We start from the raw sequence: 22559 nt of genomic DNA, 5'->3' as shown, positions 1-22559 counted from the left end.
GGGGCACTTGCGGACGGCTTGCCCTGGGTCAGTGCCAGGCACTGCCTGTCCTGGGCCACTCTGCAACTCCCTAGTGGTGAGCATCTCTCCTCTGTGCAGCACCCACAGGGCTGCACTCCCTGCAGGATCCTGTGTGGATTTGGGACTACCTAGAAGGCTAACTGGAAGGTTACATTTTTATCCTCATCTGAGAAAATTAACATGTTTCTGTGAGCAGCTGTAGAGTATTTGGGAGTGTTCCATATGTCAGGGCTCATTAATCCTGATCTTGATGGCACATCTGGGCTCATTGGGGGAGCTCATGGCTTTCCAGGCTGAGGTATTTTTGTGGGACAGAGACTGGGGGCTTCATGCAGGTGGTACACACAGTGTAAATCCAACACCTTAGATCAGAGTCTGGCCCCTTGGCCACTTACTTTGTGTGTTGGCTCCTAAAACTCTGCTGCAATGACAGAGAATTCCTGGGAAGCAGTGGGTTGGGTACTGTGTCCAGAACCTCCTCCTCAGGGTGGTGATGGTGATCAGCTCCATCTCCTTAGTGATGGAACTCCCTGGGGAATTCTTTGGCGGGAGTTGGTAACATTATTTTCCCCTTAGGAATCATAGGCATATGTCTGCATGCTGGGAAAAGTGGAATTTCTCATGCTGTATGTATGCTGTGTACAGCTCTCCACCAGGGAGGAGAAAATCATCCACAGGGGCCATTGGTAGGAAATGTAGGTATGTCCTCAGCTGCCATGGGTCAGGGTCTTGCAACGTTTCCCTGACAAAAATGGATTTCCAGGGTTGAGATCCCAACCCGAAAATTTCCATGTCTTAAAATGCCCTTGTTAAAGGGAAGAGTGAACTTTAATTGTCTTTTGTTTGCTTATTTGAAAAGAAAGTGTGTGGCCAGCTTTGATAGTTCTGTTTTCAAGCTGGAGAAGAAGGAAGCAAAATGCAAAGATGGAGCTCCTGCTTAGCTTTGCTCTGGTTATTTGCACTGCCATGATCAAACCCTGGCTGTGTTTTCCCTGCTGATTCCTTATGGGTTTTATTCATGGCTTGCTGAAGCTGTGACTGAGTTGCTCTGGCACTGCAATCTGTGGGTTGGGCAGATGCAGAACCTCAGGAATTGCTTTTCCCCCCATGGAAATCTCTGCTGTCTGCTCTTCCCTGAGCTGTCCATGTGTAGGTGCATGCAGGGAGACCAGTGAAAGTCACTTCCCACCTTCCAGTGTGGGCTGGGACATCCTGTCCCTTCCTAGGAACAGGGCAGGGATGCTGCAGCCCCATCACTGCTCAGCTGGATCAGATTAAACTCAGGACTGCCTTTGCTCTGAAAGTGTCACTGGCCAATGACTGCAAAGATGATGAGGTTGAAGGGTGGTATTTTTATTTTGCTTTTTCCTCCTTAATTTGCTCCCTGGGAGCAGTGTGTGATGGGGATTAGCCAAAGGGCTGCTGAACCCACTTCTTGCTCTGCCCCTGAGCTTCTGGAGGAGCAGCAATTCCCACCTGGCTGTTTCCTAGGAAGAAGCAGAGTGGTGCTGTGTATACCAGCTGCTGCTGCACAGCTAATGAGGGTCATATCAACGAGGGCTATTTGGGTGTGGATAACAGGGGTGAGGGTGCTGGCAGCCTGGCCCTGACCAATGTGATGTGTAACCTCCACACCCACTCTCCTGCACAGTTGGAGATGATCTGTTGGTTTTCAAAGTGTTTATTTCTAAAAATCAAGCTGTTTTTTGCACCTGTGTAACACCTGACTTCCCATTGTGTCCCTGTGGTGTTAAATGAGGCAGCCCAGGCAGGGCCCTCCTGTGCTGGCTCAGAGATCCTGCTGGTCCCCATAGCTGTCACTGCTTAGTTGTCACAGTCACTTCTATTTCTGTGTGCTCAGGGTCATGGTTTCCTCTCTTGGGAACAGAGGACCATTGCAGTCACACAGACTGTGACCTGGGTTGCAATTGGTAAAGCTAATTAAGGATGTGCACCTGTGACACCTCAAGCACTGCAGACCCTTGAGCAGCACCTCCGTGCTCCATTCTCTGGCTGTGTCTGCTCACCCTGTTCCTCCATGGTTCTCTTCTGTGGTGATGGTTTCCTTCTGGTTTAAATTCTAAGCACTGGAGGAAAAAGCAGCAGCACAGCCTGGTTTGGGGCTCTGCTTGTGTTTGTGTTTTGTCAGGGACCTGTGGCTTTTGCAGTGGTAGCAGCCCTTTTTTGCTTGTGGTTTTTGGTTACCTGTGGTTGCTGTCAAAGGTTGAAGTGCGAATCGTAGGTCCTTACTGAGCAAGCTGTGAGGCACATCCTTCCAGAGCTGCTGACTCTGAAGGTGTGTTTATCCACACATAAATACAGCCCTGAGCTCTCTGTGTGCCTCCTGGGGCTGGCATGGCTGGCACTGGTGCTCCCCACTCCTGCCCTGCAGCCCGGCTGGGGCCACTCTGTGCAGGGATGGAACTTCATTTTGACTAGGAGAGTAAATTATTGTAACCACAAATGGGGAAATTTGGCTTTGATTCCTGATGCTGGAAGGGAGAGGAGTCCTTCAGGACTCCTGATCAAATTCATTTTGGTGTGTTTCCATGGAAACAGGCTGTGCAGGCAGGGTCCGTGGGGTAGAGCTGAGCCTTGGCGTGCTGTTTGCAGGGATATTCCACCTTGGAGCATGGCAGTGTTCCTTGATCCTTGGGTCCTGGTGCTGGGGGAGCAGGACAGGCCCTGCAGCTGCCTGTCCCTCCTGCCAAGCTCGGGGGGGGCAGAGCAGCAGCCTTTGGCAACCGAGTGTTTGTACTGGGGGGGAAAGTATTTCCGACACTTAAAATAAGGGAGAATGCAGACTTATCTTTCCCAGTGTGGGATGGAGCCCCGTTTTTCCACAGCACATCTTTTCCTGCTGGCTCCTTCCTGTGGTCAACCTCTTTCCTGTGGCCATGGCTTATCCCTTTCTCCCCAGCCCTTCCTGATGGGTGTCACCACTGTCACCACTGCCATTTGGGAGCCACCGAGGGAAGGGGCAACGTCCTACCGAGTGTCTCCAAGTACTGACACCAATTCTCTGTTTCAGAGCCTGGTGCTGGGCCCTGCAGGGACACAGCCCCTGAGTGGGGACGTCCTCTGTTCCCATGGTGCCACAGTCAGTGAGCCCCGTGCTGTGTCCCAGTGACACCCCAGAGCTGTCCCGCAGTGCCAGCAGTCAGTGAGCCCCGTGCTGTGTCCCAGTGACACCCCAGAGTGTGGCAGTGGCGCAGCAGCAGCGGTGCTGCCCTGTGCATGCACACAGGAGCTCTGTGAGGAGCCGATGTTCAGCCAAGGCTCGCTACGTGTGGGAGTTGAGTTGTGTTGGTCTGGAGAAGCCTGGTTTCCATTAGGAGCTCCTCCAGAGCCCGCCAAGCACGCAGGGTACGGGCTCACACCCCTCCCTCTCTCCCTCCTTCTCTCCTGGGCTGACAGGGACACATGGCACATGGAGATCCTCTGTCCCTGCCAGGTACCACCCGTGGGGCCTGTGTGTGCTGCCGTACTCGCAGGTACACTGGAGCTGTGGTGCCTTGTCACCTCCCCCAGCCAGCACCCATGGAGGGGACAGGCAGAGAGACAGAGAGATGGATGCTGGCTGGGGGTACTGCTGCTTTCACAGGGGCTCAAGGACCCTCACTGGGCTGGGAGGGGTGTTGGGAGGGAGGGATTGAAGATCACCTGCAACCAGTAGTAGGGGAGGGGCTGGATGGGGCCACAGCAGCATCAGGGATGGTGATGGTGATGGGATTTGCAGGGGATGAACAAAGATTCCCCTGAGCAAGGGCTGAATGAGCCTCCGGCCTGGCCTGAGTGAGCATTGGGGGACTGAGGGGGAATTATTTGCTGAGGTTTTCCATCAAGTCAATGACATCATTCTGTGAGAGAGTTCACCCATTTACGTGCTCCAGCCCCTGGCAGCTGAGGCTAAATAGCGACATTCAGGCCTGAATCTGCCCATTCAGGAGCAAAGGTTTGACCCATCGAGGGAGCTGCTGAACGAGGCTTTTGAGGGAGAAGCAGGGACTGCACTCTGAGCCTGCACTGGGGACCCGGCAGTCCCCCCACCCCTGCCTGCCCAGGGACCTTGGGGAGGGTCAGGAGCTCCTGACCTGGGGACAGGGGAAGCAGGGCAGTCTGGGGACCTGCCAGTATCCCACACAGGCCACTTGATTTCTTTTCCCCAACATTCATTTCAGTGTTATCCAATTAATCTCTCCTCTTCACAGCAGCATTTCAGAACATCCCATGATTGCCACCACAGTAGTAAGCTTTATTTTCAAATAAAAAAAACCCCATCCAGGTACACCAAGTTCCTATACACAGCAATCATGGTGCTGGCTTGGCAAAGCAGTGGTGGGAGCTGGTTGCCCATTAAGGTCTGTGCCATCACATCTTCCCCACTTGTAATTTCATTAATTTCTGAAAGTGCCATCTCTGTGCACCGCCACAAAGGAGTCCAGCCTGTGACTGTGCCCATAGCTGGAGTCCCAGATTAGGGGAAGTAGCAATGTAATCAGAGGCTAACGTTATTCCTTTGCTTTCCTTTTTGTCGCCTACATGCTACTCTCTGAGGTCAGGCAAGTGCAGCCTCCTCCTGTTTGTATTTCAGGAATTGTAGCTTTGTGCAGGATGATGTGGTCAATCCAGTGAGTGTGCTGTCCGTGCTGGCCCTGGGTCAGGCTCTGTACTGGTGTCATTGTCACGTCCCAGGGCCCCTCTGCCAATGCCAGCAGATGCCATCCAGACACGTCCTGCAGCCACACAGGGTGCAAAGACACAAAGCATCCTTTGGGCCAGAAACTTCTCTGGAAGGTCCAAAAATAATTTGGACTGAGCCACAGGAAACATCAGGCAATTTCTTTGCTTCCAGCCCAGACTGTTCCTCACCAGCGGGAGCAGCAGGTCCCAGGGCCATCTGTGAGTGCCCAGCTGAGGCCCCTGGCTCAGCTGTGTGCTCTGTGGCACTGTCCTTCCCTCAGGGCCTGTCCGTGTCCATGACCCCACAGAGGGACAGTTATTTTTAGTCCTGCCTTTTTCCTCACATTTATTTTCTGACTCTACAGATTTTTCTCTCATATTATGAAACAATTTCTGTGAACAGTGGCCAGCCTGTCTGACAGCCCCTGAGCTCCAAGGAGCTGTGCTGGTGCACACAGCCCTGAAATATCTCCTGAATGTCTTCCTGTAGGGAAGTGTCCCTTCCTGTCTGTGGCTGGACACAAGGCCATCGATCAGTTGTTGTACTGTGTGGTGCATCCATTAGTGCTGCAGAAGCTTTTTCAGAGAGAGAAAAAACCCAAACACAATTCTCTCTGCAATCTCTGAGTGTTATTAATGCTGCAGCATTTTCTGCGGCACTGAAATTCCCAATGCTTATGGATTTTCGTAGCTACCTTACTGTGGTCTTGTTCCATTCAGGATAAATTCCTAGGACATGCAGCCTTTGTAGAACAATTGCAGAAACCCACAGCTGATTACTCTGTCCTTTTCCAGGATACTCCTCAGCAGTGCAGAAGTTCTCCCAGACTCTGCAGTCCTTCCAGTTCGACTTCATCGGTGACACACTAACGGATGATGAGATCAATATTGGTGAGTTCTCTGCTTTTTGAAGCTGACTTCCAGTAATTGGAACAGTCTTCCTCTCTAGGAATTAGCCTGCCTGATGGTTTTTAAGCAGCCTCAGGAGCTGGGTTCCAGGCAGCTCTTCCACAGCTTATTTTATGAAGTTGAACAGTCACGGGTCGAGTTTCACATTCCCAATTCAGCGGATAATTTGCAGAGGTTTTTCCGTGGCTCCAGGCCTGCTCCATGCTGCCAGGTGCTGGGGAGGAGGCAGTGTGGTGCTGACCTCCCAGCCAGCCCCTCTTCCCAGAGCTGCAGTGGAGCCCAGCTCTGGGTGCTGCTCCCAGAGCTGCCTTTGCTGTGCAGGAACAAACTGCCCCACGCTGCCCTGCAAAGGCACCAGGCTGCAAACTGCTGGGAAAAAGGGTTGCTGGATGTGTCTCAAATGGAGAACAATGGCCATCTGTGCCCTGGGCAGCCTTGCAGAGCTGCTCCCTGCACATCTGCTTGGGGATTAGTGATCCTGGAGCTGTGTTACATCCCTGCCCTCCCCCAGCACAGCTCTGGGAGTCACTCAGCATCCACAGCCCGGGAGGCCTTAATGCAAACCCTGCACATTTCACATGAATCTGCTCTTGGCTTAAAGAGGTCAGTGGACCCTGCAGGGGAGACAGGGGGCTGCAGGAGGGACAACAGAGCATCCTCAGCCCCGAGGTTCTGACCCTGTCCCATCAGACAAAACACTTGTGCCACCTGCTTGGGCTGAGGAGCTGGGGCTGCCCCTAGGCTCACAGGGCATTGTCCAGGCAGGAGCACAGGGCATTCGTGGGGTGGGGCACAAGGCACAGGATCTTTTCCAGGCTGTTCCCGGGGGCTGCACATAGGGGAAAAAAGGAAAACCAGCTTTTGTCAGGCAGGGGTTGCAGAGTGGCAGCAGTGTGGCATTGCTGGTGTCAGGTCTCTCGGCCGCTGTCAGAAGGGGAAGGAAGTAGAGCCTGTTCCTTGGGCTGTTGTATTTAAAGCCACGTGAAGCAGACTGCAGCCTGCCCCTCCAAGGCTTGTTTCCTTTATGGAAAGTCTCTGGGTGAAACCCGCTGGAAATGAGTCAGCCTCCAGATCTAATGGCAGCAGAGGTGCTGAGCTTCCAAACACACGCGGGTCAGGAGGAGAGAACTCTGCCATGGAAATGCCCCTCCTGGGAGCTGAGGGGTCTGAGGCAAACAGCCATGCAAGGAAAGGAGTGTCCCTCATCTTGGCTGGAAGGAACAAAGCTCCAACAACCAAGCAAAGCTGCTGGGAAAGACAGAGGTTGAATAAAGGGATTGTGGGATGAGGGAGAGCGAGAGAGCAGATGTAAAACTTTCTGTGGTGAAAGGAGCATGTTTCCCTTCAGTTTTGCTGGGGAGTATTTGTTTTGCTTTTTCAAGAAGAGGTCCCCAGCTTCTCTGTGAAGAAGACTGGGCTGTGTTCCTCCTCCCACCCAGGCCCTGGTGTGCCTGCAGGGGTTGAGGTTTCCTTATTCCTGACACAGCAGTGGGGCGTTGATGTCTCCGTAGCAGCTTCCATCTGCCAGGGTGCCAGGGGTCTGCGTGGGAGTGCAGAGCTCATTTCATGTGCAGGATATGGGAGTGAAGCAGAGCACTTACAGGCACTTCTTATGCGCTGCAAGAGGACGTGTTTGGGTTGTAAATAGAGCATAAGTCACACTACTCTCTCCTTGTGTGGGCACAGAGCAGCCTGGCACCCGAGCAGGTGGCAGCAGGGACACTGCAGGTGGCAGTCAGGACACTGGGTTGATGAGCAGCACTTTCCCCTGGGGATGTGAAAGGTCATGGATGCACCCATGTTACCCCACAGCTGCAGCCCTTCCTGTGCTCTCTCCTGCAGCTCCTCCACTGTCACCTCATGGGACCCAAATCAGCAGCTCCTGCAGAGATGGAGGGGGCAGTGAAATGGGGTGGCATGTTCTTCCCTCCCAGGCATGGGAACATGGAATCCTGTAAGGATCTTCCTGGAATGGTTCTGGCTGCCCAGCAGAGTCTCTCTGACGTTTCCAGGTGTGGCTGGGCAGGCTGTGGCTGTGTGTGGCCCCCCTGCTCTACACTGCCCTGCATGGGCTGGCAAATTCTGACCCAGGCCAGTGCACAGATCCACCCCAGGCACTGCTGGGCTGGCAGCAGGATCTGAGCCTTGTGCATGGTGCAGGGTCAAACTCAGTGGGCTGTTCTGTGACTGGAGCCAGGAAACATGTTCCTGGGCTCTTCCTGTAGAGCAAAGGGAAAAAACAGCTAGGGAACATTTTATGCACTGACATATTCCCTGTAAGTTTGGGGCTGGATTCTTTCTCCCTGTGATAATTCTTTTCCTGGCTCAGGCCCCTGGTGTCCATGCACTCCATCATCCTGGGGAGCCACAGTGACAGCCACATGTGACCCTGATGTGAGCACCCTGAGCTGTAGGGCCACTGCATTGCTGGGTGCTCGAGCCCTCACTGGAGGAGAGCTCAGAAGCTCCTGACTCATCAGGAAAGTCTGCTGTGCCACTTCCAGCTGAGAGCCCGTGTCATGAGGCTGCAGTTGCTCCCTTCTGTGTGTCTCAGCAGCTGCAGAAGGAATCCTTACACTGGGCTTTGGGACAGGTACCTCTCCCAGGGTGCCACTGTGGATGAGGGGAGAGAGCCCTCAGCTTGCACAGGGAACACAGGAGCACCCTCTCCCTGACCTGTGGGACAAGCTAATCCTGTGCCTGCACTGCTGTACATCTGCTGTGCCCCTCGTGTGCTGCCCTGCCCAGCCCAGCAGGGAGGGAGGATCTGAGCTGCAGAGCTCTGGGGTCTGACAGAACCACTCTGGGATGTTCCCACCAGGGCAAGAGGGAGCCTGGGACCCACCAGACCTGTCCCAAGCTGTGCTGAGCAGGCTGGAACTGTGGGAAACTTTCCCAGCTAACTCAGAGGTAGTTCCCAGCTACACTGGGGTGATCAGGTTGTTCCCCCAGGCAGCCAGCACACAGCCACACTACCTGCATGGGCAGGTGTTTGCCCAGCCTTGCCTTGCAGCCCAGAGAGATGGGAGTTTGGCTTGGCACTGTCAATGCTCTGCTGCTGAGAGGTTTCCTCCCCTGGGACAAATTCAGCCCCTTCCCAAGTTCTCCTTTGATGGGCATGGAGAGGGGCTGCATGTTCTCCCTTGGTGTGGGGTCAGCTGCTCCCACCTAGTCTTTTATTTCCCCAGGCTGAATTATTCTTGTTTCAGTTTGTTAAATGAAAGGTTTTCTGCTATTTTTATTGTAGTTGGACTCCAACTGATTATCAATGAGATCTTTTTGTTTAACTTCTAACATTTTGGGGAGTGGTGTCAGTGTCTGTGACCATGTCTACACCTGCTGCCTTTCCTCCTGTACATGGACTTTGTGCCTCCTGGTGCTGTGTGTGATCTTTGTCATTCCAGGCCATTTTCATTGGACACACTTGTCCTGGTCCTGGCAAGCACCTGCAGTTCTTCCTGGGACAGAGGTGCCAGGCCCATCCTGGTGCTGCTGGCAGCTGTCCAGGCAGCCCTGTCCTGGCCAAAGTGGCAGGGCCTGTCCTGCTGCCCTGGGGATGGCAGCTTCCCTTCCCCCTGTTTGGCCTTTCCCTGCATTTGCCCCTTTTCTGCCACCTGTATTGCCATCTCTATAACACAATTTCTAATTGAAGCTAATTAACATCCTCTTACCTTCTCAAGGCCTTCACTCCTGCATTTCCTGGGTAGGAGACCCTCCTCTCCCTTGCATACATAAATACCCCTCAAGGCCAGCCTGCACCTGGCATTGCCTCACAGTTTCTGCCAAAAGGAGACACCTCTTCTCGGTTTTTTTGCCAGCCTTTAGATGGCCAGCCACATTAGGGTGTCCTGACGTGTGTCACACACTCCAGTGCCACATCCCAGGCCCACTGACGTGTGTCACACACTCCAGTGCCACATCCCAGCTCCACTGATGAGCCTCTTCTTTTCTTACAGCCGAGTCCTTTAAAGAGTTTGCAGAACTGCTGCATGAAGTGGAGCTGGAGAGGTCCATGATGGTAAGGAGATGGGAGCTGGGCTCTGTCATTCCTGACGTGGCTGAATGCCAAATCACAGCCACAGCACCATGTGCCTCAGTGTCAGGCTCCTCAGCAGGGGGAAACTGGGAGCACTGGGAATGTGCTCTGTACTCACCTGGTCCATGGTCCCATGGCCATCGGCCCTGAGCATGGGCAGGCAGAGCAGTAGGTGTGGGAGGCTCTCCCAGGCAGCACAGGCAGGCACAGAGCCCCAGGCCCTGCAGCTGGAGGGGCTGCTCAGCAGCTGCTTCTGTGGGGAAACCAAGGGTTAAAGAATAAGAAGTGTTTTTGCCCAGTTTTTGCTGGGTGCAGGAAGGCAGGCGTCCCTAGCCCATCTGAGCTAGTTCAGCTTCTGCAGTACAATGCACTGCCATCAGCTTCCTGCTGCCATGTGCCCTCAGCCTCTCCAGGGCTCCTCCAGAGCCAGTGCTGGCTTCCCATTTCACTCCTAATTCCAGGAAAAACATGAAGGTTAGGCTCGGTGGAGAGCTTACAGCATGCCAGGAATGTGCTGCTTGGCTCTGCCTTCCCCTGCCTCGTGCAGCAGCAGGAGCTCCTGCCAGGCTGGGCCAGAGGGTCCATGGGCAGGCAAGGAACAGCAGGAAACCAGGAAAGCACTAAAAGTCTTCTTTATTATGAATTACATCCCAGGTATAGTGGCTCCTTTGGCAGGGGGGAGCAGTGGAAGGTGTTGTTTCAGGGGTTATGGGCACTGTCCAGTTTTCAAAGTTGGGGTTTTTTTCCTCTACTTGTAGGACCAGTTCTGTTTTACAGCAGCTCCCTCAGGAGATTTCATACTCGCTGTGTTCATCAGCTTTAAATTCCCTGAGGAGCTGTGCTGTGTGGTGTCCTGTCCCTTTCTCTTCCCCTCTCCCTTCTCTGGAGCATGGGGCAGAGCCTGTCAGGGAAGTGGGGATGGGAGGAGACAGCAGGCTGGTCCCAGTGCCAGGCTGGAGCTGGAGCCAGTGATACAAACTGGGATGAGTTCACTTTCCTGTGGATTCATGGTAAAGGTGTGCAGAGCACCATCCAGGAAAGCATCTCTAATGAGACAGGAGTGGAAGAGACACAGGAGGCTTTCCCTTTTCCCTGGCTGTTCTGTGACAGATAACCTGGCAAGGGAAGTCCATCTTTTATTTTAGAGCAGCCTTGTTAGATGGGGTGGGGGACACTCCCTGTCACCCACAGGATGTCCCCAAAGCCTCCTGGGATGTGGTTGGGGTTTGCTGTGTGTCACCCTTGGGGAAGAGCAGGTACAGATGGTTTAAGTGAATTCACCTACAGACAGAGAAGAAGTTTCCAGTCAAAAACATTAAAATCGCAGAGCTCTTGGCTTCTAGCCCTGTTCAGCCTCTGTTTAGGAGCAAATTGATCAGGATCCTGCAATTAAAATGCTTTTTCTTTGCACTGTAGGTGCAGAATGCAAGTGATTTGCTGATCAAACCATTGGAAAACTTTCGGAAGGAGCAGATAGGTTTCACCAAGGTAAGGCTTGTTTGTTTGTTTTCAGTCTAAACAGATTTGTTTTCTGTTACTGTCTTTGAATTCAGATTTTTCTCCTGTTGTTGTTAACAAGCAGTTGCTCTGCTGCATTCTGACTTCAGGCACTCAGAAACTCTCTGTTCAATGCTGGCTTTCAGCTGCTGGCATGAGGGTTCGTGCTGTGACTTTTAGTCTGATTTTTCAATCTTAAGAGTCTCCAAAATCTTTTCCTGAATTCTTTGGGTTCTCTCCTGGCTTGATTCCACCACTGCCTCTGTCCTGAGCCAGGAGTGCTTGTTTCAACCAGGAGTTCTTCCTTGCTGCTTTATCTCCGCTCCCCTTTGTTCAGTCAGTGCTATTGAGAAGAAAATACTTTCTGCAGAGAAGTGTGTGGTAGAGTGGGAGGGAGGAAGGGAAGGAGGGAAAAAGGGAAAGCAGGAGAGGCCAGCAGGCAGAACCTGATTATAGTCATAGGGCTTTTGTTATGAAATATTTACATAAAGCATCTAATGAGTCTTTCAGATGGACCAAACTTTTAAAGAAACAAGCTATAAAAAGCAAATTCTGCACATGTGGAGCACAAAAGATCATTTTTCCCTTGTCTGCTATCAAGAAATCCAGGTTCCATGTTACTCAGCGGCAGCTTAAAATGGGGCTGGCTCTGACCCAGCTCTGAAATGGAGATGTTTTGGAGAACACTTGAGGCTTGGATTCAGCCCAGCCCATCTGGAGGCTTTGACGTTTAATAAATACAGGGTTAGAGAAGAGATACTCGATGGCCCTCCTGCCCTTTGCCATGCCCTGAGGGCTGGTGTGTGGAGCCCTCTGAAGAGCTGCAGCCACGAGTGTGGCACAGGGGCTGCCCATGGCCCCTGCTTTCATGTCCTTCATGCTATTTTTATCCCAGAGAGCCCTTAAGGTGTGTAAGGGCCACTTTGCCCACAGCCTAGAGCGTGCTGTGCCCTGAGAGCTGAGCTGCCTGCACCCACAGGCTGTGTGCCCATGTCCTGCTCCCTTCCCTGATGACAGGCACAGGTCTCAGCAGGGCTGGTGCCACAGCCCCAGCACTGACACAGATTCACCTGGCAGCCCTTCCTCAGTCCTTGTGGATGGGCAGGGTGCTCCAGGTGGAAGCACAGGTTGGTGACAGTGGCAGGACACTGCTCAGAGCAGCTGGAGAGGTGGCAGACGGCGGGGGGTTTTGGAGGTGGCTCAGCCATTGTAGTTTGGTTTGGGTTTTTGTTTCTTGTGAGGAACATGAGCTGCGGAGGTGCCAGGGCACTGTGGTGGGAAGAGGGCTGTGCTGTGGCTCAGAACACGTGCTCCATGGAGGAGCTCACAGGACAGCACCCTGCACCGTGCCAGGATCCAGCTGTGCCCACGCTGACAGGGATGCACAGGGAGGTACCACTGTCCCCAGTGCCACCCGAAAGCCTTGAAAGGGTGCAAGTTTGGGAGTGGGCCCCAGCCACTCCAGCCCCTTGTCCTCAGCTCTGATGCTTCCCTGACAGGAACCTATGCCACACTGCACCCTCCCGAAAGCCTTGAAAGGGTGCAAGTTTGGGAGTGGGCCCCAGCCACTCCAGCCCCTTGTCCTCAGCTCTGATGCTCCCCTGACAGGAGCCTATGCCACACTGCAGGTGTCACCTTGGGCACAGAGCCTGCCTCCACCTGCCAGCCTGCAGAGCATCTCCGGGCCATCCCCAGCCGGTAGCAGGAGGGGTGAAGGACAAGTGAGGCTCCTCACAGCCATGCTCTGTCAGTGTGGTTCCTCCCATGGCTGCTGGGCCTGGGAGGACCCTTTCTGATCTGCACCAGGGACAGAGGCCCAGGCTGGGCTGTGGACCAGCCTGGAGACATGACACAGGGAATTCGTGCCCTCTGCTTAGTTTCCGTATTTTGGCAGCGTCGCCTTCTGTGAGATGTTTTCTGTTCCCTTTGCGAGCTGCTGGAGCCAAATAGGAAGAGCCCTTGAATTGGGGCTTTGTGATGCCTCTGGCTGGAGCACAGCCAGTCTGACCAGCACATCTGAGTCTGCATTCACCCGTTCTCCCGGAGGAATGGAGTCTCCTCGGGAGGGTGTGCTCCCACACGGGGCAGCCCTGGCTGTCACCGGGACCCCCTGCAGCCACTCCTTCCCGCCACAGCCCAACGGGGTCACTGCTTCTCCTGGGACTTGCTGTCAGTGTGAGTGACTTGCCATATCACAGATAAAAGGGAGGATCTGGGACCCCCTGAGCTGACCCATTTCCCAGCTCTGGCACTCATGGCAGGGGGTGTGTGTGGGAAGGAGCTGGTGCCTATGGAGGCTCCATCCCTCCCTCTCCATAGCCCTGGGGCTCAGCTCCACCCTGTGGGGCTGGGACCCTTGGGGAAGAGCCTGCTCACACTTACTGAGCTGAGAAGGATTTGAATAGAAAAGTTTAATTCCAGTTTCACTTGGAAGGAGACAGCTTTTTTTAAAAAACACAAAGCAAACCGAAAAAATCAGAGGGAAAATCTTGTTGGGATGTACTGTAACGGCAAGAGGAATGCTGAATAGCTGCAGTGTTTGTCAAAATTTCTTCCATAGGAGATAAAATATTCCTAAAAGGTCTTAGTAAATTCTGTTATTAATTTCATTAATTACAATTTTAAAAGAAAGGGAGGTTAATAACTTCTACTTGCTTTCATCTCTGGAGGAGCACAGCCTAGGAGGCATTTGAGAGAAAGCAGTGGGTGAGGGAAAAACACCAGGATGAACTGAGTGTGCTTTGATAGAACTGCTCTTTCTATACCCCTTGACTTTGTAGAAATCTGACTTTGAATTAACTGCTGATGCCCCATAAAAATGAGCTATGATGATCCTGCATCCACTGCTCTTGCACCCAGACCCCTCCGGTGTGCATGGAGGTGGGGGCTCCCAGCAGGAAGTGTGTTTGATTTATGGAGAGGAGAAGTGGCCCATGAGCTGGGCTTCTCACTTGCTGCTCACTCCACCTCCCTGAAAACGGGAATTTCAGAGGATCCTATTCAGCAACTACTAGCTAAAGGGGAGTTTTGGCAAGTCTGTTTGCCCTTTTTCCCCTGATGAGCTGGACCTGAAGCTGCCAAGGGGCTCCAGTGTCACCCCAGTGCTGGTGGCAGTCGGGGTGCGGGCAGGACCTGGCACACACAGAGCAGCCAGAGCTGCTGCTGCTGCATCACCTGCCTCAGCAGGCAGCCAGTGCTGTCCCACGGGCTGCTGCCATTCCTGGGCACAGCAATGCCTGTCAGAGCTGCCAGCATGGGGAGTTTCAGGGCACCCTCCTGCGTGCACTCGGTGGGATCTGCTCGGCTGTCCCGGTGAGCAATAAACGGAAGGTGGGTGGTGGCTCTTGGACTTGGCAAACCTTAATGGAAACGTGGTGCTACCCTTTGCTGAATATTCATGAGAAACTAATTTGTGCTCATGTTTCCAGATTGTGCTTCAGTCTGTGTGGTTTTTTTGTGTTGGTTTTTTTTTTTTTTTTGTCTCGGCTTGCTCTGGTCAGCAGCCAACTCAGAAGGATTTGTAGGTCATCCTTCTGCTGCTCAGTTATATGCTAATTAGCCAGAGTGGGAACGATTGGCAAGCTCTCTCTTAGTGGCCCAAAATGCCACACTGCGCTGTGGTCCTGTCACACATGGGTCCATCTTGGACATCATTCCCAGTCCCTTCAATCCCCAGAAACAGCTCAGTGCTCCATGTCCCCAGTGTGCCCCTGCCTGCCTTGGGTGCTGGCAGAGGAGGAGGCACTCCCCAAAGGAGTTCCTGTCTGGCTTCCCAGCTCCTGCTGCAGAAGGAGCTCCACTGCTCTCCCAGTCTCTTCCTTTCTCTTCACCAGTCTTTCCTTGAGCAGAGCTGATCCCTCTTCCTCAGAACCCACCATGTCTTCCCACAGGGAGCTGCCCACAAGCTGGTGACAAAGCTACTGCCTGCTGGTTTGTGGTTTCCCTGTGGCTGCAGGCTGTGGCCTCCTGTGGCCATTTGTGTGGGCACCACAGCCACACACAGCTCATGGCCTCCTCCATGGGTTCTTGTTCTTGTGGCTGTGTGCACGGGCACCACAGCCTCCCACAGCAATGTCACCTCTCCTGGGGACAAACCAGGAGCCATGTGCTCCCAGGCTGCTGCATCCAGAGGCACATCCCCCTGTCCATCCCATCCTGCTCCCTGCCCATGGGCTCTGCCATGCCCAGCCATGGTAGCACCAAGCTCTGGTGGTTCCCTTGCCCTGTGCTTCCCACAGCTCCTGGCACAGCCTCCCAGATGGAGAGGAGGAGAGATTGGTCCCAGCTCTGGCCTGCAATGTGGCCGTCTTCTCTGGTGGCCTCTCCACAGGGTGGGGACAGCTGAGTCACCCTCTGAATGCTGCTTGCTGGTGGTGAGAGGTGGGAGAGAACTCCTGGAGTGGGCTCCAGCCCCGTTGCTGCTGCCAACCCACAGCTCTGCTGAGGAGCAGGGATGGCACCATCCCTGTGCTGCCGCCACCACCTCTGCATGCCACCTTGCTGGAGACAGTGAGCTCTTGGTTGGGTTTGGAGCTAGCTTTCCATGGCAGCACCTGCTTTTCTGTCTCAGGACCTGCTGCTGGCACAGCCGTCTCCTCTGAGACGTGAGGAGGTGGCCACAGGAGCACTGTGCCTGCAGCCCCACAGCTCTGCTTCCCTGCACTTCTGTGGCCTTGGAGGCTCCTCACTAAGGAAATGGAAACAAGGCAAGTTCCTGGCTGTATTTGACAGGGCATTAATGGCACAGACAGCCCAGGAGTTTGATTTTACAGACACAGGAACTGCTGCTCCACAAACGCTTTCGCTGCTCTGGGTTTGGGTTTGCTGCTCAGGGCCTTAGTCACGAGGGTGGTGGTTTGTTTTGATCGTCCTTCCTGGCCTCAGCCCTGCAGTTGCTGCGCTGCTTAAATTAGGATTCACCCTTGGAAGACTCTCTTCCTCTGGATTTGATGTAGATCTCTGTTCTGATGTGTGAGGCTGCTAACACAGAGTCACAGTACCTGATATTGCAGGGGGAGATTCCAGAGGATGCACTTCCCTTCAGGTGTCCTGTAATTCCAGGGTCTGCACAGCAGGATATGTAATTGCTGAGGTGAAAAGGTTTGCTGGGCTAAGCCTGCCCTCCTCCAGACACTCACACATAAGCAGGAGTTGCTGCCACTTCCTCATGGTAACTGTGCTTTCACTACAGCCATGTGGGGACTCTCGTGGGGAGAGAATCCTCTTCCCTGGAAGGCAGCTGGTAGGAAGGCTTGTTACTATTATTGGGAGCCACCTGTGCTGAGCCCAGGGGTTTTGGGAGCCCCCAGGCATCCTGCTGCAGGGCATCCTGACAGGCAGATGGAATAGTCTGTGCAACTGGAACAGGGAAGCAAAACTTCAGGCAGGGGAAGCTGCGGTCACTGCAAAATTCATGAGGAAAGTTCCTAACACCCAGCAGTCTGGCAGAGCCCATCTGCTCTGGCTTGTGGTGGCACTGGTGTATGCTTGCTTATCCATGCATTTCTGAGTGGGGGCAAGAGAACAGGATGTCAGGGCTTTCAGGAGATAGATGTTGAAAGATGCCAGTAATTCCCCAGGAAGCTGGAACTGCTTTCCACTTTCTTGAGCTTTCAAAAGCCAGACAGAAGATCTGGGCATCCCATACATCCCTGCAATGTGTGTACACCAGCTCTCAACTGCTTGGACCTGGCACTGAGGCTGCTGCCAGGCTGGAATTTCCTGATTTCAGTGATTTAGTTGCCTCCCAGGAATCTCTGATATGTCAGATATCATCTAAAGTGGGTCTTTGTTAACCTGGCCTCTACTCTGGTTGCTTTGTGATTGCCAATGTCACAGTCAGTGCATGCAGGGGCCAACAGCCTGCTGCTCAGTTCTGCTGCTCCCTGCCTGCTCTCAGGGGTTCCTTCTTGAGCGTCTCTGTTTGCTGCTCTTGTTCATTTGTGCTCTCTTTGCAGCACTGTTGAGGGCAGATGAGGATTTCCTGCCTGCCTGTCAACCTGCCAGGCTTCTTCTTTCCTTCTGGTACTCTCAGAAACAAATGATAAACTCTTTAGAACAGAAAGTTGCCAAAATCTAATGAACCTTTTCTTGACCTTGCTGTGTCTCTGACATTGCAGTGTTTGCCCAGTTGTTTCTGGGCTGTGTGAACAGCATGTCAGGAGATGGTGAACAGGTTTTTGATGTATAAGCACATCTTCAGTTTACTGGATATTGAAGAGATTGAGAGTGGGGTTTTGCCATGATGTTGGCAAGAAAAAATACTCCTTGTGCCGGAGAGTATTGCTAGACTGGGTCTTGAGGTGTAATTGTATCCAAGGTGTAATTGCATACAAGGTAGGCAAGGGGCTGTGAAAGCAGAACAAATGAAAGTAGCCTTCTGTTCTCTGGCTGGGTTGACCAAAATTTTTCCATGGGAATACAGAATTGCACAAAGAATCTCGGTGTTGATGCATGTTCTTATCTGGAAAATGCCAATAACTGGTTCTGCTTCAACCTCTTGCACCTACAGGAAAGAAAGAAAAAGTTTGAGAAGGATGGTGAGAAGTTTTACTCTATGCTGGATCGCCACTTGCATTTGTCTTCCAAAAAGAAGGAATCTCAGTTACAGGAGGTGTGTATGGAATTTTTCTCAGAGTTAGGTCCAAAAGCAACAGTACCAGCTGCTCTAAGTCTTAAAAAAGGAGAGGAATCATCCCTTCAAGTAACCATTTTAAACTGATAATCAATTAAATCTACCCAAAGCCTGGATTCTCTGTGAGACTGGGGAAATCAAGCTCATAGTTCTCCTGTGCTGTTGGATACTGGTAGTGGCTTCAGACATTGTCACTGATTGTTGTCACCTTGATGGTGAAGGGCAGTGACCAATGGCACTGGCACAGCTGGGACTGGCCACCCTTTCCCCTGGGGAAGTGCTCTGGCTGAAAAGTAGCCAGTTGTTATTCCTTTTGCTGGCCTGGTGTCCTGCCTTGCTGCTGGTGTTTTTGGGTGGCTGTGGGGGCAGCCAGAGGAGGGGGTTCCTTCCAGCTGGTGCTGCTGCAGGCATGTTGCAGCAAGGAAGGAAAGCCAGCTGTTCAGCCCACACCAGAGCAGCTGGATCTGGCCAGATCTGTCAGACCACTTGTCAGATCAACCTAGGAGCATCTCTGCAAGGCAGACTGTGTGTGAGCTCTGGGAGCATTGTGTGCTCCTGCCACTGCTGCAGTTCCACAACTGCTGCTTCTGGGACACAGATGGAGTCAGGCAAGAGGGTGGTGATGGTGGCCTTGTCAGGAAAAGAGATGGAGAAGAGGTTTGTGCTAAAGTAATAAAAGAGCTTTGGGAAAGCCTTTTCCTTGCAAAGTGAGAAGAGGTTTTGGACCCTTGAATGAAAGGGAGCCAGAAATGGGCAAACTTAAAAGAATATCCAATGTTCCAGCTCACAGCTGGGCTGGACACCAGGCAGGTTTTCAGTGAGGACAGAACTATGTGTGGGCTGACAGACAAAAGTGAGTCAAATATTTTCATGCTACATGTGATGTATTTTCTTTTTCCACCTTTCCCTCTTTCTTCTAGGCTGACCTTCAGGTGGACAAAGAGAGACACAATTTCTTTGAGTCCTCCCTCGAGTATGTGTACCAGATCCAGGAAGTACAAGAAAGCAAGAAATTCAGTATTGTGGAGCCGGTAGGAGCTTCCTTTTCTCTCAGTCTCATTGGTTATGTGCTCTCAGATGTGCTGGCAAGGGATGAGTTGCCAGGTTGGATTAGGTCTTGTGGGGCAGGAGTACTGTGAAGCCCCAGCCCTGTTTCTTCTGGCTGTCTGTGGATCCTGAGGAACAGGTTGGACGCTGTACAGAGCTACAGGTCTTGTTATGACTTATCTTGGCCCGCCTGGGTTTGGTGATGTCTGTCTGCAGAGGACAGAGGTGTTACCTGCCCTGCTCACCTGTCCCAGCCTGGCCTGCAGGGTCCCAGACTGGCTGAGTGCAGGGACCCTGCCCTGGGTGGTGGCTCAGTGCCAGCTGCAGTGGCAGTGAAGTGTGGGATCCTGTGGATCTTGTGGATGATCTCTGCAGATCTGCTCTGGGTCTCCCTGCAGGGTCTTTCATTCTGAGTGTTTTGTTTTGACAGATGTGTGGGTGGTAGCTTGGGCTTTAGGGACACCGTGGTGGATAAGCCATACCAAGGCTGGCATTCCAAAGTTGTGAGGAAAAAATAATTTCATATATAATTTCTGAAACCCCACATTCTGTCCATCTTTCCTTCGATTACAAACACAGAAGTTCAGTGTGTCTTTTCCCTCCATGGCAGGTGCTGGCATTTCTCCACAGCCTCTTCACTTACAACAACCTGACAGTGGAGCTGACTCAGGATTTCCTCCCATACAAGCAGCAGCTCCAGCTCAGCCTGCAGAACGTGAGTCCCTGCCCAGCTGAAGGACTTTTCTGTGTGACTTCTGTTCTCATTTGTATATACACACCTTTGATGGCAAGGTCTTTCCACCCAAGCACTCTGGCCATGTTTGCATTGTTGCAGATACAGTTATTTCCTTCTCAGTTCACATGGGTTTTCCCCTCTCCTGCATGGGACAGTTCACAGGCCTATGAAATTGTTTTTTCTGGAAGGGGCTACTGCAGTTGCATCATTTAACATGGTGCATAAAAAACCTGAGATTTTCTTTCCGTTTCACAAGATTGAAATTGTACTCTAGGAAGGCCTCTAACCTTGATCTTAATGGTACTGTCTTCCTGCAGGCTTGCTAGGTGCTTTGGTAATCTCCTCTGCTGGCCAAGTGTGCTCATGGGGTAGAATATCTGAGTCCTGTTTTCTTTATCTTCAGTCTTTCCTGACTGGCCTTCATTTCTGTGAAACAACAGCCATAAATCTGAGCCAAATGGTTTTGCTGCTGGCTCATTAATTGGTCCAAGTAGTATTTCATCAAAATGCCTGGATTTTGTACCCCCTGTTGATGTGACTCTTTCATGCTAGCCTAATCCTTTGGAAATCAACACCTTTGGGAGGAGAATACACCTGTTACCCAAGCAATGGTGTGAACAGGAGCTCAGGTGCCGCCTCTGCTCCAGCCAGCCTTGAAATGTGCTGAAGTTCCTTAATTAAGGGAACAAGTGGCCTCCCAGCTGTGACCCTCCAGCACCATCTCTGCACATGATGTGTCTCTTCAGTCATCCCTTACAGCTCAGTGGTTCTTATAGCCAGTTTCCCTGTGGATTTGTGGAGTGGTTTCCATGTTTTGTACCTTGGGAATGGATTAATTTCTGCTACAGCACCTCAGATTTATCTAGGAATAAATAACCTGCAGCTCACTTTTTGCTCATATTCAAGTATGCTTCTGTTTGTTTTCTGTTCCCAGACGAGGAATCACTTTTCCAGCACACGGGAGGAGCTGGAAGATCTGAAGAAGAGGATGAAGGAAGCACCCCTAACCTGCAAGCTGCCTGGGCAGCCGACCATCGAGGGCTACCTGTACACTCAGGAGAAATGTAATGGCTTTGGGATGCAGCTGGATGCAGCAGGGAATGGGGCTGCCCTGACATAACCCAGCTGTGGGCTGTACTCAGCCCTGCTGCACTGGGTGTCACTGCTGCCAGGCACAGCATACCCAGGGTGTCACCTTCTGCCAGTGCCTGAGGTGCCCAGGGTGTCGCTGCCTGCAGTGCCTGGGGAAGCACTGGCAGCCTCAGCTGGCAGCGTTGTCAGCAGTGGCACAGAGCTCTGTCCAAGTGACATATGTGTGACAGCACAGGGCTAATTGCCCTGTGCTCCAGTGAGATGGGATTTATGACTCCAGAGCCTGGAGCTCTGGCAGACTCTGCCTTGGCTGTGTTTTACCAGGATGAATCTGGTGTCCTGCCCAGCCTCCCTCTGGCAGCCTCTGTGAGCAGCTGAGCACAGCCAAGGTGGAACCAGTGCTGAGTTAAGCTGCTGAGAGCAAAATTTGTAATTCTGAGCAGAATAAAATCAGACCAAATACAGCCTTTCCCAAAACCTGGCTGCAGCTCTCCATGGCCATGCAGCAGGAATGCTCAGAGGACATAAGTCTGTGCAAAACTGTGACCTCTGAGGCTACAGACAACTTTGTAAGCATTCATTCTTAATCCTGTATAGAAATCTATTTATACACGTATTTGTATGTCTGTTTATCTTGCTTTTAAAAGAAAGCATGCTCAGTAATTTTAGATCCTAAATGTGGCATGTTCCTGCAGGCCAGTGGCTATTTTCTATCTCTATTTATGCTTCCCTATAAATCAAGTATGAAAAGTTGTTTTTCCTGACAGCTGCAACTTAAAAACAAATTACAGAAAAAAATACCAGTTGAATCATTTCCTGTAAAGGAGTTCAGGTAAGAAAACAGAGGAAAATGACTATGAATCTGAAAATAGGAACTTCAAAGTATTTTAAAGCTGCTGTTGTCTTCATTATTGAGTTTTCACCCACAGGAAAAAGTAGTGGGGTTTGTGAAACAGACATTCAGGACATGTAGGATCCTGCCAGTGTAGGCCTTGGCTGGATTGGCCAAACCAGCCTGGCTTGTGGTCAGAGTCCCACAAACGCCCTTTCACCAGCTGTACAGAGTTGGGAGGTGCTGGAGGCAGCAGCTGCCCTGTGCTCTCTCCTCCTCCCCTCCTCCGTTTTTCCTCTCCTCCTACTTCTCTCTTCATCTCCTCCCCTTTCTCTCTTCCTCCTCCTCCTCTCCTCCTCTTCTCCTCCTGACTCTTGCCCATGGAGACACCTGCAAGGGAGATGTCCCCCAGGGCTGTCAGTGTCCATCCCCAGAGAAGGGAGGACATGTGGGCAGCACTGACCATGCCCAGCTACAGCCCTGTCCCTGATTCCAGCCTCTCCTGTGTTCCGCAGGGGCACTGGGCATCTCCTGGGTGAAGTATTACTGCCAGTATGAAAAAGAGGCCAAAACCTTACGGATGACACCCATAGACCAGAAGCCTGGAGCTAAGCAGGTGAGTTGGATGTCTGCAAACATTGGCCCAACCACTGGGCCCACCCATGTATGGCCTCCCTTCCCGTGACTGCTGACCCTGAGGTGCCACAGAGCAGAGGAGAGGGCTCTGTCCCCTCCCTGCCTGCACAGGGCAGTTTGGTGTCACCTGGAAGACGCAGCCCCGTGAGGAGAGGTCTCACTCCACTGTGTCCCTGGGAGCCCAGGCCCTGCAGGGTTTGGCAGCAGATGTGGGTCGTGTGACATGAGAGATACCAGACCGTGCTGGCCCATGAGTTCAGTCTGGGGTGAAACTTGTGCTTCTCTGAACTAGCTGATGTTGATCCTTCCCCTTGCACAGGGGCTGCAAGCCACAAGAACTGTGGCAGCCACTGAAGTGCCTGAATGACTCAAGTTACTAGAGGAGTTACTGCTTCCAAATGCAGCATTTCCTCACTGTGTGCTCACAGCACTGGTT

At 52.4% G+C, this 22559-nt stretch overlaps 1 protein-coding gene across 3 annotated transcripts in view; it reads left to right on the top strand.

Annotated features, from left to right (window-relative positions):
* Positions 1 to 22559, top strand: part of OPHN1 (oligophrenin 1) — a 52495-nt gene that overhangs the window by 9004 nt on the left and 20932 nt on the right. For all 3 annotated transcript variants that reach the window (XR_005952059.1, XM_041396438.1, XM_041396437.1), the window contains exons 2-9: positions 5500 to 5595; positions 9570 to 9631; positions 11066 to 11137; positions 17658 to 17759; positions 18701 to 18811; positions 19438 to 19542; positions 20498 to 20627; positions 22003 to 22103. Coding sequence is in view for 2 of the 3 variants with exons in the window: in XM_041396438.1 (XP_041252372.1) it covers positions 5500 to 5595; positions 9570 to 9631; positions 11066 to 11137; positions 17658 to 17759; positions 18701 to 18811; positions 19438 to 19542; positions 20498 to 20627; positions 22003 to 22103 (779 nt within the window). In the remaining variant the exon portion in view is untranslated. The remainder of the gene's footprint in view (positions 1 to 5499; positions 5596 to 9569; positions 9632 to 11065; positions 11138 to 17657; positions 17760 to 18700; positions 18812 to 19437; positions 19543 to 20497; positions 20628 to 22002; positions 22104 to 22559) is intronic.

Source organism: Onychostruthus taczanowskii, unplaced genomic scaffold (assembly GCF_017590055.1).
Source record: "Onychostruthus taczanowskii isolate IOZ18803 unplaced genomic scaffold, ASM1759005v1 scaffold13, whole genome shotgun sequence".
Taxonomy (NCBI): Eukaryota; Metazoa; Chordata; class Aves; order Passeriformes; family Passeridae; genus Onychostruthus; species Onychostruthus taczanowskii.
Note: the sequence above shows the minus strand (reverse complement) of the source record. Positions and strands in the feature narration are given on the sequence as shown.